Source organism: Musca vetustissima, unplaced genomic scaffold (genome assembly GCF_032173495.1).
Source record: "Musca vetustissima isolate MV318-11 ecotype Yass unplaced genomic scaffold, APGP_CSIRO_Mvet_v1 utg2180, whole genome shotgun sequence".
Classification (NCBI taxonomy): domain Eukaryota; kingdom Metazoa; phylum Arthropoda; class Insecta; order Diptera; family Muscidae; genus Musca; species Musca vetustissima.
In genome coordinates this window covers 918,604-938,744 of record NW_026887089.1, presented here as the reverse complement: position 1 = coordinate 938,744, position 20,141 = coordinate 918,604, and the positions used below count along the sequence as shown (strand labels likewise).

At 34.4% G+C, this 20,141-nt stretch overlaps 2 protein-coding genes across 2 annotated transcripts; one reads left to right on the top strand and one right to left on the bottom strand.

Annotated features, from left to right (window-relative positions):
* Window positions 1-7,529: 7,529 nt before the first annotated feature.
* Window positions 7,530-10,993, bottom strand: LOC133334629 (peroxisomal targeting signal 2 receptor). Its single transcript, XM_061542942.1, has 3 exons — window positions 10,903-10,993; window positions 7,772-8,503; window positions 7,530-7,692 (listed from the first exon to the last, which is right to left on the bottom strand). The coding sequence occupies exons 1-3, from the start codon at window positions 10,989-10,991 to the stop codon at window positions 7,530-7,532; spliced, it is 984 nt and encodes a 327-aa protein (XP_061398926.1). The 5' UTR covers window positions 10,992-10,993.
* A 1,838-nt stretch (window positions 10,994-12,831) lies between these two features.
* Window positions 12,832-15,492, top strand: LOC133334642 (phosrestin-1). Its single transcript, XM_061542959.1, has 3 exons — window positions 12,832-13,692; window positions 15,064-15,258; window positions 15,321-15,492. Exons 1-3 carry the CDS (start codon window positions 12,837-12,839, stop codon window positions 15,476-15,478), a joined length of 1,209 nt encoding a protein of 402 aa, XP_061398943.1. The 5' UTR covers window positions 12,832-12,836; the 3' UTR covers window positions 15,479-15,492.
* Window positions 15,493-20,141: the final 4,649 nt, after the last annotated feature.

The window sequence follows — 20,141 nt, the reverse complement described above, 5'->3', positions numbered from 1 at the left end:
GTGGATTTCATAAAGAATATTTTTTCAAGGACTCAAACAGGCGTGGATTTCATAAAGAATATTTTTTCAAGGACTCAAACAGGCGTGGATTTCATAAAGAATATTTTTTCAAGGACTCAAACAGGCGTGGATTTCATAAAGAATATTTTTTCAAGGACTCAAACAGGCGTGGATTTCATAAAGAATATTTTTTCAAGGACTCAAACAGGCGTGGATTTCATAAAGAATATTTTTTCAAGGACTCAAACAGGCGGGGATTTCATAAACAATATTTTTTCAAGGACTCAAACAGGCGTGGATTTCATAAAGAATATTTTTTCAAGGACTCAAACAGGCGTGGATTTCATAAAGAATATTTTTTCAAGGACTCAAACAGGCGTGGATTTCATAAAGAATATTTTTTCAAGGACTCAAACAGGCGTGGATTTCATAAAGAATATTTTTTCAAGGACTCAAACAGGCGTGGATTTCATAAAGAATATTTTTTCAAGGACTCAAACAGGCGTGGATTTCATAAAGAATATTTTTACATCTGTGAATATTATTTTTGGTGCCACAGAAGTTTGGATACAAGACATGGATTTTTTTAATTATATTTTGTAAGGACTTACAAGGAGGGTATTTTATAAATCATATATTTTCCAGGATTTTAAAATTGCAAGCAAATATTTAGTTTAATCCTTCAAAAGTATCAATATATTTGCCATAACTCTACTAAATTTCAATTTACTCTCGTTCCATTTCAGGAAAGTTGAATACCACCCAAATTCGGTAAGTCATATAAGCCAATAAACATATTTTTATGAAATTCCGCCTAAGAAGCCATCCAAAGGTAATAAGTTAAGAAATATTTTATTAGGGTAATTTCGAAATGACAATTGATTTCAGATGTCAACAGAAATTCCAAATAAAAAAGTAGAAAAATGATGCTAGGCGCTAAACTAAAATAAACAACTGACATTTAGAGCATGACATGGCCTAAAAAGGATGACCTTAACCTAAGAAAATAATTTTTATTTTTTCCTCGAACTAAGGCCAGCTAAACTAATTGTTCCAGTTTTTTATTGTTGGCAAAACAAAATCCTTTTTCTTTTCACTTTGCAGCAGCCTTGTTTTCTGCTCTAATATCCTATTTTGGTCATCGGTTTATGACCAGGAACAACAAAAAACCAGAGCGTATCTAAAAAAAGAGCAGCAAAGAATCCTTTTTTTCTTTCTTGTCCGTCGTGTTCTAATTTCAAAGAACCCACTGAACTAGATTACTAGAGCAGACAGAGGGCAAAAGGGGTGAGCATAGCCTTGGTCGACCTTGTCGTCCGTCAAAGGCAATAAAACGCAAAATGATTTAGATTGGTGCATTGCAAACGCGGAAAAGGGGTAATAAAACGTGAAGGCAGCAAAGGGTTGCCTGCCGGTCGGCGTGTTTTTCTTGAGAAATTCTAAGCAAAAATTGTAGCAAAAAATGCAGAAACAAAAGAAAAAATGGAACAAATAAAAATAAATATGTCACATGCCTGCCACGTATGTCGGATTGGGATAAATTGTGTTGCTTGTTTTTTCGCCGGCCAGTGGTTGGCCTATTTTTAGAGGGAAATTGTAACAGAAATTATGGTTTATTTGCATGGCCTCCTGACCTTGTCATCAAATTATGACCACAAAATATGCATGTCGTCACTGTTGTTTTTGTTGTTCGTTGGCGAGAGTTGACATGGAAATTTAACTTTTTCAGTTGACAAATTACGACGCTGTCTGTCCCACCATGGCGTTGATTTTTGATGGCATTTTATGATCGCCTTCTTAAAGTGAAATTGCCATCAGTTTTCTCAAACATTTTTCCAAAAAAAAAGAAGAAAGAAAACAAAAAGAGTTTCATTTAATTTGACTGCCAAATGACCTTCAGCCAGCAACGCTAATAACAGCAAAGAGGGCGTGTACGCTTGCGCACAACACCAAATGTCTGCCCAGCAGCAGCTACAACAACAACTCCGTGTTGACTAATTGATAACAAAGCGGACATGCTTAAATTACACCGTTCCGTTGCCGTTGTTAATCCTTTTGCAAAAGAGGTGTAACGTAGACAGATTTGGTTGGCGATTTGACCCACCTAATCTCATCTGATCTCAGCGAGGCCTGGAAATGTCAATGCCGCCGAAGATTGCTGTCGTCGGATTTAATCCAAACATGTAGGCGTATTGTTTAGCAGCAAAATCAAAACATTCACAAATCCCCACAGAATTTCCAATCCATGGCTTTTCACTTAATCCTTCCTGACCCTCCCCTCGATGTGAGTTGTGACAAATATGGTGGAAAGAAGGCCATGTAAATCCTTTAAATCCTTTTTACTTGGTAATAATTTATTATGAATTGCCTAAATGGTGGCAGACATTTCTCAATATTAGTTAAAGGCATAGAACGACTCTCAAAATTTTGTAAAGAATAACTTTTTCAAAGACTATCAAGGTGTGGATTTTATAAAGAATATTTTTTCGAGGACCAACAAGGCCCGAATTTTATAAAGAATATTTTTTTCGAAGGCTCGAACAGGCGTAGATTTTATAAAGAATATTTTTTTCAAGGACTCAAACAGGCGTGGATTTTATAAAGAATATTTTTTTCAAGGACTCAAATAGGCGTGGATTTTATAAAGAATATTTTTTTCAAGGACTCAAACAGGCGTGGATTTTATAAAGAATATTTTTTGAAGGACCAACAAGGCGTCGATTTTATAAAGAATATTTTTTGAAGGACCAACAAGGCGTCGATTTTATAAAGAACGTATTTGAAGGACCAACAAGGCATGGATTTTTTAAAGAATGTTTTTTGAAGGACCCACAATGCATGGATTTTATAAAGAATGTTTTTTGAAGGACCAACAAGGCGTGGATTTTATAAAGAGTGTTTTTGAAGGACCAACAAGGCGTGGATTTTATAAAGAGTGTTTTTGAAGGACCACGTTTTCTTGAAAAATATGTTTAAAAAATCCACGTTTTCTTGAAAATTATTTTTAAATCAATCCACGTTTTCTTGAAAAATATCCCAGCTTCTGTAGATCCTTGTAAACTAGTTTTTGCAAAATATTATTTGATTAATAATGAAAATATTATTTGAGGAATTTCTTTCCGAAGTAATATTTTCTAAAATTTATAGAATACGCCTACAGCGGATTATTCATCCCCGCAAGCCTATAAATTAAAGAAATTATATTTTTTTCTTTGCCAATGATGAAAAACAGATCTCTGGCAGAAATCACATGATGCCATCGTATGGACGTACGTACAGACCGACAGACAGAATGCCTGCCTAGCTATTATACGACTTATAAATTAAAGACGTGGGAATTTGAATGTTTCATTTAAAATTGTTTTGAAATGCCGAAATATTTATGTGCGTCTATATGGGATGGAATTGTGTTTTGGCACACGAATCGCTGAATATAGCTGAGGAACATTTCAAATTTGGTTGCACTTTTTTGGTTTTTGCATTCTGAAAATTTTTTTCAATCTATTTTTAAAATCCAAAAAACTGACCACTGGCATTTACACACATACATACATTCGCGTACTATAAACAGAAAACCATTCACCTCGATGATATCTTCCAAGATCGTGTAAACATTAATGGCGCATATATCAAAGCGTTGCAAGCGATTTGCAGATGAGAATGCAACGTGTTTATGTTTGTGTGTGTAAAATTGTTTATAAATAGTTTTACATAAATAATCTTACACATATTTTAGAAATGCATCAGCAAATCACAGCATTGGTCAACAAAATGTTTTCTAATTAAAGAATTTAATTTAGTAATTTTATTTTGAGATTCTTCGGCGAGAAGAATATTTTTTCAAGGACTTAAACAGGCGTGGATTCTATAAAGTATATTTTTCCACGGCCTCAAACAGGCGTGGATTTTATTTTTTCAAGAACTCAAATAAACGTGGATTTTATGAGGAATTTTTTTTTGAAGGACTCAAACAGGAGTGGATTTTATGATTTAGAATATTTTTCAATAGACTAGATTTCCTAAAATGTAAAACTCCTAAATATTCAATTAGTTCAATTAGTCACCTAATGGGTTAAATACACTCAGGATCAATTGTTTTCCTTTTCGTTAACACCAACCACCAAGCGTTAATGTTTGCCAAAAGTAAACCAAAACACACACACAAACACATTCAAAATTCGGGGAAATTTCAACCTGTTACTGTGTGTGTGTGGGTGTTTTTCATTTTCAAATCTTTTAATTCTATTTTTTTATATAAAACAACAAAACATTTTTATTTATTCCTCATTTCGATGTCGATATTTATAACATCGCTAAACTGAAATCACGCGCCTCGGCATCATTTCAGACAAATACAATAATAATAAAAACAACAACAGAAACAACAATAAAAGAAAACATTCACATGTTTTATTTCGGATGCAGGCTCATGCTGACGAAGATGGTGATGATGATGATGTGGATGATTACGGTAATCACAACGTCCACGTCCACGACGATGATAATGAGGAGATGAGTTGAGGTGCTGTGCTGGCGAACGAGCCAAAACTGTTACGCCAATACTTTTTTTGGCCACTAATGCCGTCGTCTTCGCTGTTGTTATTGCTGTTGTCGGCCACTATAGTGGGAGAGATGAGTCTTTATTTTTATCGGCTGACGTCGTACTGCACTGCATGTGATCGTTGGAATTTATCGAATTTATTTTCTAAATTTAAAAATAACAACAACAGCAGTTACACCCAACAAATGTAATGACAACAATAACAACACGCCAATACACCCAACACCCACCACTAACAACCCCTTTCACTGTTGGCCAATATTGGTTTCGATGTAACCGGGTTGGCAGAATTGGAAATGATTTGAAAATAAGATGTTTTGGAAATCATCCAAGCAATGAAGGGCCGTGAATACTCTTCAAGGATAATAAAAATATTGAAGTGTGAGTTTTTAGAAGGAAGCCTACAATGTTTGGAGACACATTCTTGTAAGCATCAGGGAATCCAATGTAAATCTGGCTGGTCCTAAGAAGGCACCTGATGACGACATTTTCAAAATAATAAATTACGAAGACGAGAGAATCGGTTTTCTAACATTTTTGAACCGGATCTTCAGATAATACAACCAATAACAGTCCGGTTCAATAAATTTAGCACGTTTGTTTACAAGCTTACCAATGTTATACATATAAGTTATTGGAACCGGTTTTATTACCTGAATAGCCGGTTCAATAATTTAGAAAACCGATTCTATCGTCTGCGAAATTTATTTATTTTTTTTGCCATATCTATATGTTTTTAGAAAATATTTCGGACTAATTCGACTGTTCTACATAATAAGATAATACAATCGATAATAGTCCAGTTGAATAAATTTAGCACGTTTGTTCACTAGCTTTCTAAAGTTATGCATATAAAGTATTGAAACCGGTTTTATTACCTGAATATCCGGTTCAAAAATTTAGAAAACCGGTTTTTTCTTCCTCGAAATTTATTTATTTTTTTTAGAAACTAATTCGGAAGAATCCGACAGTTCTACCTAATAAATAATGTATACTGAATTTATCGAAATGCATACTTGTTGGATTTAAGTGACAAGAAACGGGTAAAATTAAGAATTGACCATTAAAACCTTTAAATATCGATTTCTCTTCTTTGAGGACACCACCTAAAATCTTACGAGCAACATTTTTGTAGAACATTGCGAAGATGAAAAATCACATCTTGTAATAATTGGAGTCCGGTTCAATAAATTAAGGATGAAAAGGACACACAAGGAGTCCAGTTAGAAGAACGAAATGCTATGATAGGTCCTATAACCCCCCTTGACATGGGTGTTATATGACCTTTATGCCATGTCATGATATTGAAAATGTTCTGACGTGAATGTTGTATACCTAGCAAAAATACGGAATGCCAAATTACAGCCACTGCGGTTAGAAAATTCACATAGGACCCTGAAGATACATAAAATGAGGCGGAACATTTATATGAGGGTTATGACTAAACATGAACCTATATTGAACATTTTCTGCATAGATATCTTCCACCATCCAAAAATCTGAAATACTAATTTATAACCTCTTCGATTGGACATGGTTCAAAGTACCATTAAAATACCTATAATGGGTCGTGAACTTTACAGGGGGCCTATATCTAAAGATAGACCGATATCGCGATATTTTGGTAAAAATAGAGAAACCTAAATATCGCGATTAAGCCAATTGGCTTGAATGACGTTTCGGAAATTCTTAAAATATCCAAAATTGACGGATACTGTACTGACACCAAAACGTGGACCGAAATTGATACTTTCTGGTAGGAAGATGGGCCACCCAATGGAAATCCAAAATATTAAATAACAGCCAATTCGGCTGAAAAACGTTCCGTAATTCCACAAAAATTCCTAAAAATTGTGCGGAACTGTTATTTAGGAGTTGTCCCTAAAAGTTGGCCGATATTGTTTTATTCTAGTAGGATGATATTTTGATTTTTTTCTGGGAGAAGAATGATAACCTAAAATATCAAATTAAAACCCATTCTATAGAGATAAGTTCCGTAAATCGTTCAAAAATCCTCGTAAGTTGTGTGGTACCGTTCTATGGGGGCTACACCAATTATATAATTTGCCTCCTAATGGGAACTAAAAGGAAAAAAATGGGAGGGTATCATTATATGGAGGGTACACCAAAACATGGACCAATATATCCCACTTTTCAATATCAAATATCCTAGAACTATTACCAATGACTGTGCAAAAATTTTGAAGCCCTATTTTAAATATTGTTCTAACTATCCCGTTGTGAAGAGAAGAAGAACAATCGGAATAGGCTAAATCGACATTATTTTGATTTGATGGGGTCTTCGACAAATAGTTCGACTGGTAACAAACGGAATGACATGTTTGCACTCACCCTATGGAGCAGGGTATAAAAATGGCAAATAGTCTCCACAGATTTTCTAATTTCCCTCTACTTTCTATCGGTTGTAGATTGGTACGATAGAACCGAAATCGAACCGAAAAATCATATTTTGCCATTGACTACACTTTCGTAGTTATATTCAAAATAATACAGAATTATTTAAAGCATTCTTAAAATTAAAATTTTATTTACATTATATAATAAATAAAAATAAGGTTATTTATTCGTAAATCTATTTAAACATTATTTCAATTTAATCTGAAATAAAAATAATCCTTTCTTTCAATTTGAAATGTTACTATCACAATGTATGGCTTGTTCGATATTTAGCTTGGCTATATCCATTATCATTTGGGTGGCATACTATGCCACCCAATTGTATCCGCTACGCTATGGACTCTGTAAACTGTGGGTGGTTGGATCCATCTGTCCGTATTCATCCTGCTTTCTGTTCTCCATTGGTAGTCTTTTTGGGAAGTTTATCACAATTCCTTATTTCAATATTTTTCTTCCTTTCAAGCTTTGTCCATTTAAGGCATTTCCGGTATCTGCTTAATATTCGAGTTGCTACCTTGTATTACTCTTTGATTTTAATTTACGCTCCATTTCACATTTTAAGTGTTTTCGGTGTGAAAATATTGATTACACTGTCCCACCCACAGTCGGCAAGTTGATGAACTTTGTTGGCATTCCAGTCGAGACCACACACGAATTCGGTGTGATGTTCATGGATTTCAACAGCATCTGCCGAGACACCAAAGTCCCAAATTCTGAAGGCAAAAGAAGAAAAAATAATTAAAATAAAATTAATAACCAAATAAATAAAAAAGAAAGAAAGTAAAAACATACCTTGTTGTAAAATCATAATTTGCCGATGCCAATACGGTGGCCTTGTGTGGCGAAAATGCCAATCTCCTCACGGCAAATTCTCCCGAAAACAGCTCAAAAACATGTTCCTTCATATTTCTCAAATCCCAGGCCCGGACAAAACCATCAGCCCCGCCGGTCACCAAAACATTACGATCCAATTTACTCCAATCCATCGACAAGATTTCACAACTATGAGCCTCGGGCACCGACATCAATGGCTTACCTGAAAAATCAAAAGAATTCCATAAATTTAATATTCCATCCGTACCTACACTAGCAAAAATATTTGCTATAAATGGTGAAAATTTTGCACTGTATATCAAATCGCTGTGACCACTGTAAGTGGCTACCGACTTTTGACGATTACAATCCCATAATTTTATTGAACCATCCCAACTGGCCGATAGTATTTGATGATAATTCCATTTTTCACTCCAATCGACGCTGTATACCTCATTTTTGTGCTCACGCAAACACATTACCGGTTTTTGGGGAATTTTCGTAGAGGTTTCGCTGTCGGCATCTAAACCGGACCATATTTGTAGTGAACCATCACCGGAGGATGTAACAGCAACACTGTTACTGTAGGGACACCAGGAAACATCAAATAGACCATCAGACCATTCGAGACGGGCAATTTCACCGATTCCATTGTTGGGGCTATCCTGTAAAAGAAATAGAGAACCACCACCGGCCAAGCCATATAATTGACTGGAAATAAAGAAAAGAAAAAAACAGAGGAAATGAGATTAGTAAAATAAAATATGCAGTTATAAATAAAATATTTGAAATAAATATATACCTAAGGATATAGATTTAATTTTAACGACAGAAATTAAATTTGTTTCAGTGTATTCATTCACAATAGTGCTATAAGTATTTGGTGTTTGTCTACAATTCCGTCCACTACTTGTAGATGTTTCGGTTTCACATTAATGAGTTAAAATATGACAACACAGGGTACCTTTTCAACAGTAAACCTTGATATTGGAATGATACCCTATAATTAGCATAGCCTCAACTCTTATCACTGACACAAACAAATGATATTCATATAAATAACAAGATTTAATATTGCCACATTTCTCTAGAGATGAAAATACCGGGTTTGAGACGGTAATAACACTGGGTGCCTCCGTATTAGTAATTATTGCAAACCTGTGAGTGGATGCAAAATGGTCTTGAATGGATACCGGATTTCAGAAAAAAATTCAGAATTGATAAAAATACAGGGTTGGAAACAATTTTAGATATTGAAAATGTATCTAATGCCGTGAGTTTTCATTGACACAAACCTGAAAAATGTTACTATAGGAAAATGTGGGTAAAATCTTTATATGTTTATATTTATGCAGAGATGGAATGTATTTAGTCAAATAATAAGCATTATTAAGCGGGTCAAATGCATCCAGATGCTTGTCAAAATTTGAATTCTATGCGGAATATATTAGGTTGGGGAAAAAGAAATCCATTATTTTTTTGACCTGCATTTTAGCAGTTAGAACTGCCCAAGAGCTAAAAATCGACTAAAAAACTGTTTTAAACCGTTTACACCAAGCTGGATTTAAAAAGAAGCTCGATGTTTGGGTGCCATACCAATTAACAGAAAAAATAGGATGGATCGATTTTCTATCTGCGAAGCCTTGACCAAACGGAATGTGATAGACCCATTTCCTAAACAGATGATGACTGGAGATGAGAAATGGATCACATACGATAACCTATGCGCAAAACGATCGTGGTCGAAGAGCGGTGAAGCACCTCAAACGGTGGCCAAACCAGGACTAACGGCCAGGAAGTTTCTGCTATGCATTTGATGGGACTGGAAGGGGATTATTTATTATGAGTTGCTTCATATGGCCAAACGCTAAATTCTGATATCTACTGTCAACAACTGAACTGTTTGAAGATAGCAATTGACCAGAAACGGCCGGAATTGGCCAACCGGAGAGGTGTCGTGTTCCACCAGCATAACGCTGTGGCCCAGCATCTACAGTGACATACAGTCCCGACTTGGCACCAAGCGATTATCATATTTTTCATGCATTGCAAAATTTCTTTAATGATAAAAGAAAAATAAATCTGGGGAGGATTGTGAAAATCGACTACTAGATTTTTGTTTTAGAAGGACATTGACAGGATACGCTACCAGTATATCCAATTTAAATTGATACCAATTATGCTGATGTATGTACTAGGATGTGGGAGTTGTACTACCATATTTACTGGTGTCTACATATTCCGATATTCTATACAGTATTTTTCGGTTAATTGCACATCAAAATTTGCACAAATTTTTGTTCAATTAACCGAGGAACCAATTATCCGAACCCGCTTACTATGAAATGAAATATTTTTGACCCATCATGTGGTTCAATTAAGCGTGGAAACCAATTAACCGTAGGTTCAATTAACCGAAACATACTGTAGTATTATTACCCAACTAGAGGACTGAAATGTCTCGCTGATGGCTACTAAATTTAGCATGAAGTTCCTGTTATTGTCAAGTACGACACCCTCAGTTCTCTGTGTTGATCAGATGATATTTAAGGGAAATGTATCAAAAACTTTATTTTGGTCTGTTTTTCTAATCGCTCTAGAGGTCACAATTATAAGCCGAACATCACAAATTGTAGGCGGGTCAATATTTAGCGGGCCAAATGTAACAAAAACTGTTATGCGAAAAGTGACAAAATTTTTAATTTTTTATGGTCTAAATATTCACTCCGTGAAAAATGATCCGGAAACGTTACCACTACAAGAAAGAGGAACTGTTGACCTTTAATCAAATAACAATTCTATTGATGGACGATTCGAATATGGGAGAAATAGTAAGATATGTATGTTTAGGGGTCTAGGTGTCAGTGTTGTTTAGTATTAAAAAATGTCGCGGAATTAATCGATTGAAATTAGGCATGCAAAGCTTTCGTCTGAGTTCCCTATAGAACGAGATTCTGAGATTCTCTTGAGTTCCGTTTTAATTATACCGAAAAGTATGGAAGATTTTAAGCTATTAAAAATCTCGCTCTAATCGTACTTCCATTTTCTATTATTAAAATTCACAATTATTATTTTATTTTATAATTATAATCTATTTAATAATGACTTACCTTGTGGCCAGCAGTAGTCGATCTGTTTCAAATGTTGAAAATTTTACACTATAACCATGGCGGTCGGGTGTAGTATATGTGGTATACATTTTATGTGATTGAATTTAACTGTAAAAAAAATAAAAAAAAATGTTTATATATTATTTTTAAATTTTATATATAAAAACAAAAAATATAATTTTATTTGTTTACGAATGATAATGTAAATGGTAAAGTGTGTATAATAAATATTTAATTAAAAACGTTAAATTCTAAGCGATTTGGTGATAAAAGTGAGGATACATAATAAAAATATAAACAAAAACATTTTCTACTCATTAAAAAAAAACTCTAAAGAATACTTTATTAAATAATAATGATGAGGTACATTAGTTACATATTAAGTATTTTCAAAAAAAAAAATTAAACATGTTCAAAATTCTTTTTTGTTATTTATGACTCTCTAATTTTATATTCAAATATGATTATTTACAAAATATAGTATTGTTATGAGAAAGTTTCTTGTAGGTAATTTTTTTCCAAACTTGGTTGATGTCACTATTTATAAATATGTAATTTTTTACCCTATTTTTTTATATTTAGTACCTAAATATTTTGCAGAAAATTTTCCCAAAAAATAAATAAACATACTCATTGCGAATAGAAATCCCTAATATTTCAATATCGTACATTGCTTATTAAAAACGTTCAACCTAGACAGTAACCTTTAATTAGTCACGATATAAAAGAAATCGTTCATCCATTGTGTATATCATTTATTGCTCCCTAAAGTATGCTTTAATATTTGTTTTAATTCGCCCTTGCTGAATAAATCCATTACCAATAAATGCATACTCAGCTGATTTTGGTTTAAGTCTTGCATAAAAAAATTTCAATGTTATGTGGAAAATTTTTTTTTTGTATTTTTCATTAAACCAAAACAATTGATGTTCTCCCTTAATTCGATGAAATGGAAAATAAGCGCAAATGGAAGGGGAAGGTATGCCAAGAGGAAACAATTATGTTACTCACAATGAAAAGTAATATGTTGGGAATTTGAAAATATTGATTTCACTTTTTTTCTATCAACCCAATTTTTTTATAAAGGAGTACAATAGATTCTCAATCTGACTTTAAATAGAGTTTTGTTGCACAGGAAAGCCTCCATAGAACAACATTTTAATATGGGCCTTTTTCGATTAAAAATACATATGTCTCTTTCTTATGATTTTATGGTCCTTGTGGATCTGATTTATCAATTATTTATTATTTAAAATATAACCAGTGAATCCCTTTTAACCATGACCCAACACAATTTGACTTTTATGTCTTCTTCACAAATTTAGGTATACTTCCCATGATAGAGCGGATAGACCTTCTGCAAGGTCAATGTTTTCTTTAAAATGGCTAAAAGCCACCCTGACATTAGCCAAACCGCAAAAATTAGCAACAAATAAAGCAACAACAAAATAATGTCCACTTAAGGTATGGAAAATATTTCTTCACTCATCTCTTCCCCTACCCCCCCATTATTCCCTTGGAATATGTTTTTTTTATTTATTTATTCGGTAGAACCCTGCCTTGTGGAATCTATTCATGTAACCTAACATGTCACTGGTGTTACATCAAGAAAATAATGTTTTCGCAAAGAAAGAAAATACCGACTACATGACAGTAGTGTTTGTTGTAACAAAGACATTGTGTTTTTGTAATCATTAAATCCACTTAGTGGCAGTGGTAGCACTAACTGCTGGTCGGACTTAGAGAAACTTATGAAACCCCTAAAATGCTTTGGCTGATGGCCCCCTAAATCGAAGGTATAAAAGCAGGTGCCCAACAGCATTTGACCGCATTTTCGCGATAAGTTTTCTGCGCCGCTCATCAACAGCAGCGCTTCACCTCAGCAGCGAATACATTTAGTTACCGAGTACAAAACTAGATTCGAATCGAACAACATGGTAGTTTCCGTGAAAGTTTTCAAAAAAGCAACACCCAATGGCAAGGTGACCTTCTATTTGGGTCGCCGTGACTTCATTGATCACTTGGATTATTGTGATCCTGTCGATGGTGTTGTGGTGGTCGATGAAGAATATCTCAAGCGCCGCAAGGTATTCGGCCAGTTGGTGACCACCTATCGTTATGGCCGTGAAGAGGATGAAGTTATGGGTGTTAAATTTTCCAAGGAGCTCATCTTGTGCCGCGAAGTTATTGTGCCGATGAGCAATCCCAACATGGAAATGACTCCCGTGCAGGAGAAATTAGTGCGAAAACTCGGTGTTAATGCACATCCATTTACATTCCATTTCCCACCCAATTCACCCAGTTCTGTAACTTTGCAACAGGAGGGCGATGATAATGGCAAGCCCTTGGGTGTGGAATACACCATTCGTGCCTATGTCGCCGATTCGGAAGATGAACGTCAACACAAACGTAGCATGGTCAGTTTGGTGATTAAGAAGTTGCAATATGCTCCCCCGACCAGGGGTCAACGTTTGCCCAGCTCTTTGGTCAGCAAGGGATTCACTTTCTCGAATGGAAAAATTAGCTTGGAAGTCACATTGGATCGTGAAATTTACTATCATGGAGAGAAAGTGGCAGCCACAGTACAAATCAATAATAGCTCCAAGAAGGCTGTGAAAAATATCAAATGCTTCGTCATTCAGCATACCGAGATCACAATGGTGAATGCACAGTTTAGCAAACATGTTGCCCAGTTGGAAACCAAGGAAGGCTGTCCCATTACACCGGGTGCAAATTTGACTAAGACATTCTATTTGATACCATTGGCATCGAATAACAAGGATAGGCATGGTGAGTAAGAGAAAAAGTGAGAGGAAAGCAACAGTGAAAAAAAAAAATATTTTTGAAAGTGTATTGCAAAGGGAAATTTTCAAGACCCATCTTTGGCTGTGAGGCAGATATGTTATGCCTCATTAATTCGAAGAAAGGTCTTCAATAGGCATCTGGAGCCTAAAAAAGTTCTTATTAGAATGGATCAATTTTTGTTTTAAATACTTTATGGTGGAAGTTTGGGAGAAAACGGGTCATGAATTGTGATTTTGAATAGAAATATCAACAGTGTTCGAATCCACAAAATTCGTATATAATTTTGAATATTTATGCCATTTGTGGCTCTAATGTATTTTGAAGCGCCTAAATTTATACACTTCGCATAAAATGCTACTATAGAACAATGTGTACATTTTCAAGTATAGATGGCGCTCTTCATCATATATGTAGATGACATCCATTATAATAATCTATATATGTGTTTCGCTACATATTTTCATTATAACTTTTATTATACAATTATCCACTAAAATCTTCCTCTAGATGGGAAGATATTTCCTGTGATACTTACGATACGATTTTCTGAAAAACTACAACCTTACAAAAACTAAAACCTTTCAGGCGCCTAATCTTATACACCATTCTCAAAAAAATATATTAAAGAACATTATCAAATGCTGATGTGTAGATGGCGTTCAAGATTTTTTTTTTTAATATTTCATTTTTTAAGATTTACGTATCGTTTTATGCTAAGATAATTATCCTATTCCTTTCATATGACGAATTTCGAGATGTGACGAATATATTAAAAAAAAAACGATGAGCTAATAGAGATGTAGATGGCGTATATAAAAACAAATTTCGATCAGCTATCAAACATATAATTGTGGGTTTTGAAGTGGACTTAAAGTTTTCAAAATAAGGTTTTTTAAATAATTTATTTCTAATAAGAACTCTCACATAAAATGGGGTGAATTTTCATCATCTCATAGAAAAATAGGCGATAATTCTGTAAAATAGTTGTGGAAGGAAGAACATTCTTTTCAAAGAAGCAATGAAGGATGATTTTTTAAAGAAATGTCGTAGTTCCAATTTTGTATTAAATACAAATTCTTGGAAAATGTCGTCAGCTCCCAAAAGTATGCACTGTATGAACAATTGTATTCGGAAAAACGATACGGTAATTGAGATGTAGATGGCGTATACAGAAACTAATTTCGACCTACTATCAGACCTATAATTGTGGATTTTGAAGTGGGCTTAAGTATTTTAATAAATTTTATTTTTGTACCTTCTTTGTGCATTTCTGAAAAAGAAAATTTGTCATAATTTTAAGAAGAAGAATTTTGTATTAATTTTGTTTAAATTAAATTTAAATCAAAACCAAAACAGGTATTGCCTTGGATGGTCATCTTAAGGACGAAGATGTCAACTTGGCCTCGTCCACCATGGTGCAGGATGGTAAATCAACTGGTGATGCATGTGGTATTGTCATTTCCTATTCATTGAGGGTGAAATTGAATTGTGGCACCCTGGGTGGTGAAATACAAACTGATGTGCCGTTCAAATTGGCTCAACCGGCACCAGGTATTTTAATCCACAAGAAATTCAGACATTTTACGATTAAACTTTGAATATTTTTGTTATAGGAACCATTGAAAAGAAACGTTCCAATGCCATGAAGAAAATGAAATCAATTGAACAGCATCGCAACACCAAGGGTTATTATCAGGACGATGATGACAATATTGTGTTTGAAGATTTTGCCAAAATGCGCATGAACAATGCCGAAATGAATGATCAATAAATGAGGAGAAAGCTAAATATCAAAAATATACTCCACTGGTGATGATCCTTTTGCAGGATACCATGTTAAGATTTTTTTATTCTAAGACTATACTTTTTTTCTTGGCTAAAAAGATATTCTTTTAGAAGGCGGAACTTGCGGAACTTTCTTTGTATTTGTTTGTGTAATTGTGGCAAATTTGTTGACATTTTTTGGTTTTTCTTCTTCTTTGTCCGAATTACTTGAACGGACATAATCCTGATTATTTACTAAGTTATTAAAGGGAACAAATATTAAAAAAAAAAAAAAAAACAAAAAAAAAACTAAAAACAAAATATAAAAATTATATATAAACGAAACCATAAAATGTATAAATAAATTGTTATTGGAATCGGAAAAAAATCTGGAGTTGTCACTTATTTTAAATAGAGAAAATATATATTTAGACATTTTCACTCACCAATTTGAATCACTTAAGTAGCACTAGTTTTTTTAGTCAAATTTTTGGGTTTTTATTAAAAAAGAAAAATATTTATAAACAAAAAAAAAATAATATATTGTTACTTTTTATTTTAATTATAAGTAAAACATATATTTTTTAATATTTATTTTATTCAATATTTATGGTTTAATTTTTATTTAAATTTTATTTAAAATATTTTTCTTTAATTTTTTTAGAAAAAAATATTTTTTATTATTTTTTAATTTGTATTACTTATTTTTATTTTTTAATTTGTATATACGTGAAATTTTTTTTTTTTTTTAATTTAAAATATTTCAATATTTTATTTATTGTAATTTTTTTTATCATTAATTTTTTGAATACGTTTTAAAGTTTTTTTTTTAATTTTATATTTGAAATTAATATTTTTATTTTATTACTTTTTATTTTTTAAACAATATATATTTATTTTTTTCTTTTAGAAATTTTTATATTTAAAACCTTGATATTTTATTTTCTAAAAAATTCAATATTTTTAAATATTTTTTTTTTTCAAAAAATTTTAATATTTTTTTTGTTTTGAGTTTGGATAGGTGGTGTGTGTGCTTGGTTTCAACTTCAGAAGTTGAATGTCTGGCCCTAGACAACGATCCTGTTTTAAATGATGGTTTTGAGAAGATTGTCTTATTTTCTTGTTCGTTAAGAAAAATTGCCTCAATAGGGGATGAGGGTTGTTTAAGATGGACACACACACACACACACTGCAGAGTAAATTTCGATACAAGACCCGCTGGTCTAACGTTGAAGTAGCAACCCTTATTTTTTCACCAATTACAGCTCACTTTTCACAAGTCCTTTGCAAAAAATATGTTTTGCCATTGTGGTTTTCCGTTTTTTTTTTCGTCCTGAAGTGGAAACTAGATTTCATACTTAATCATAATCTACATCTGTATATCTTCATGTGAGAGTGTGTGTGTGTGTGTGTATGTGGATTTTCTGGAATATCCTTGGCAAAAATTTTCTAAGGACATATTGTTGGCATACTGGTTCCATGTTGTTATGTGTGGAAACTAGAGTTCATACTTAACAACAAAATGAATTCACGTATCTACTATGTATGTGTGTATGCGTGGTACTGGAATCTGGTGGTATGATGATGGTTTTTATTGAAAATACCGTTATGTTTTAAAATAACAACTGAATTTTTGTAATGTTGTGCATGCATGTTCTCTACATACATGTCCTGCTTGACCTTGAACTATGTTTGCTGGCTTCTATTATGTTTAAAAAAGAGACGTTTGGAAAAATACCCCCTTTTTGACCGTTAGACACTGAATTGTTGGCGTGTCCTTGATCCGCAGACAACTGTAGATGTTTCAGTTATATAATAGCTTGCCATGAGGTCGGTCACTAGCAGAAGAAGACGTTTGTTGATATCTTTAAGTCTAAACTTTAAACCGCCAATTTTTGTGTGTGTGCTGAAACTTGAAGACAGATGTCGAATATTTGGATGACAGATGTGTGGTGCACTTTTTGACAAATATAAATGGATAAACAAAAGTAAGTTTTTCTTGCCGAAAAAATACAAGATTTTAATTTTTGATATTTAAACCAGTTAACCAAAATTTAAGCTTGTTGAAAATTTGTGATTAAAAGCTTAGAAAATACAGGATTTCCAAGAAGGTGTTAATTTGGAATTAAAAAACAAATGTTTTTAAAAACGGTTGTGCTTCATATTCAAGATCAAGAATCGAAAATTGACCACACTATATCTACGAATTCTATCTTTGTTTTATCGTAGAATTATATTTCGCACGACCCTAAAGGGTGTTAAATCCTAAGATCTCGTTGACCAATTGTGATCACATCTTCCACAAGATAACATTGTCCCGAATTTTTTTCCTGTAAAACCGTTTCGTTTCTTCTGGGACACGCAGCGTCGTCATATCGATTGTAAACGTTGTCCAGATCATTACTATCCAACTCAAATCATAAAAATTGAGATCTTGTGTTAACTGAATTTAATAAGCCTTGAAACCAAATTTAATGATACTTGTGGAATGCCCAATTCCGAAGAACAACAAGGAGTGGATAAATCTGAAATTTCTTCAAACACTTGAGGGAAATATTCTGAGTTATTCTTGAAATACGTGCAAGGATGGATGATTCTTCACATGACTATCTGTGCCGTTATAACCAATTTCTGATTCAAACTTAAACCAAATGCTTTAGTTTTTTCGAACTGTCAATGAAAGATTTCGAAAGTGAGATCTGTTGTTCCAAATATTTAAACTTTATTTTCTAAGGATGTCATTTCAGAAAAATGCAAGAAATGAGTGAGCGTGAGCATATCGAGATGGTCAGGAGTCAGAATACTTACTTAGCTGGCTTGTTACAGAACGGTTGTTCCATAAGCCGGTTGTAACAGATTTCCAAGCGTGTCGGTCTTGTGCGCATCTCCTCCAATTTGAGAGATGATGTCTTCCATCTAATTCCTGGCCTTGCCCTTCTACGGGAATCATAAGTAGGCTCGATTTTATATGCCTTTTGAGCTGAGGCATTCTCATTCATTCGCCGCACAACATGGCCTAGCAACCATAGTCTCTGCAGCTGAATACAACTGACTATGTCGATGTCCGCTTATAAATTGTAAAGCTCGTGATTCATTCGACTGCGATATTCACCGTCGATGCAGATCGGCCTGTAGATCTTTCGGAGAATTTTTCTTTCAAACACCCATGAGCTGCCTCATCGGCTTGCGCAAGTACCCATGCTTCAGATCCATATAACAGATACATATAACAGTCAGGAAATTTTATCAACGAGTAAGACACCAAACCGAAGGCTTTGGAGCAGGCACATCCTCCTGTAGAGGTAAAAAAGGAAGCCTGGTGACGTATGCAGACCGCGTGTTGAGGATCTGGAAGGAGCATTTTGAAAAGCTGGTATCAAATATTAGCGGCGAAGAAGATACCCCAGAACCAATAAGAGATGACGGTATAGAGTGTATACCAGGTCAGAGTAGCAATTAATCGGCTGAAGAACAATAAAGCAGCAGGTGCCGATGAATTACCAGCCGAACTATTCAAGATTGGTGGTCAGATGCTGGTCAGGAGCATGCACCATTAGTACAATTTGGCTAGAAGAATGCATGCCCATCCTGTGTCCCGTGCACAAAAACGGAAACAAGACGATACGTGCCAACTATAGAGGAATTAGCCTTCTTCCCATCGCATATAAAGTGCTATTCAGTGTGCTGTGTGAACGATTGAAGCCAATGGTCAATGACATTATTGGACCATACCAATGCGGCTTCAGACCTGGCAAATCCAACATTGACCAGATTTTCACACTGCGCCAAATTCTGGAAAAAAAACCCATGAAAAACACATCGACACATACCACCTATTCGTCGACAGCCCTATCCGCTATGAGGTGTATCAGGGACAAGGTGAATCATCTCAATTGTGGACATGTCCCGTGCCACCTGGGGACGCCATCACCCGATGAAATAGTGAGCAAGTGTGGAAGTTCACCCATAAGAACTATAAAAAAATGGGTTGAGGCGTTGGGTTAGTTCCCCACTCTCGGAAAACCCAACCTACTATGAAAAAGCAAAGAAGAAGAAAACCAAACCCCCCTAATGTTGACGACCCCCGCAAACGTATAAAGGACCACGATCTGCGAATCTGCACTTGGTTCGCTTTGGCGGACATACTCAGGAAGCCGATATTATTGCCTTACAGGAAATGCGATGGAAAGGGACAGGCGTAAGTAAATCAGACGATTACGCCCTGTATTATAGCTGCCATGAAAAGATACATGAATTTGGCTGCGGATTTATGGTTAACAAGAGAATGGAAGACCTTGTCTCCAGATTCACTCCAGTAGATGAGCGAATTGCTATAATCCGTATAAAAGCTAAGTTATTTTACATCAGTCTAATTTGCGCCCATGCTCCGACCGAAGATAAAGACGAACAGGCCAAAGACATATTTTACGAGCGCCTAGAAACAGCATATGACCGTTGCCCGTAAGCTCGACTTATGGAATAACCCTTCTGTCGTTGCAGAAAATTTTCAAAGTGTACCCATTTTTTTACTTAGCTCCCATATCAGGTCGGTTGGCATGATAACTCTGGAAGGGTGTAACCGATTGCATTTAAACTTTGCAGATTGTAATATTTCTTCCAAACTTAGTTCATGTTCGAAGATGCCTACATGGTGTCCGAAAATGGGATCC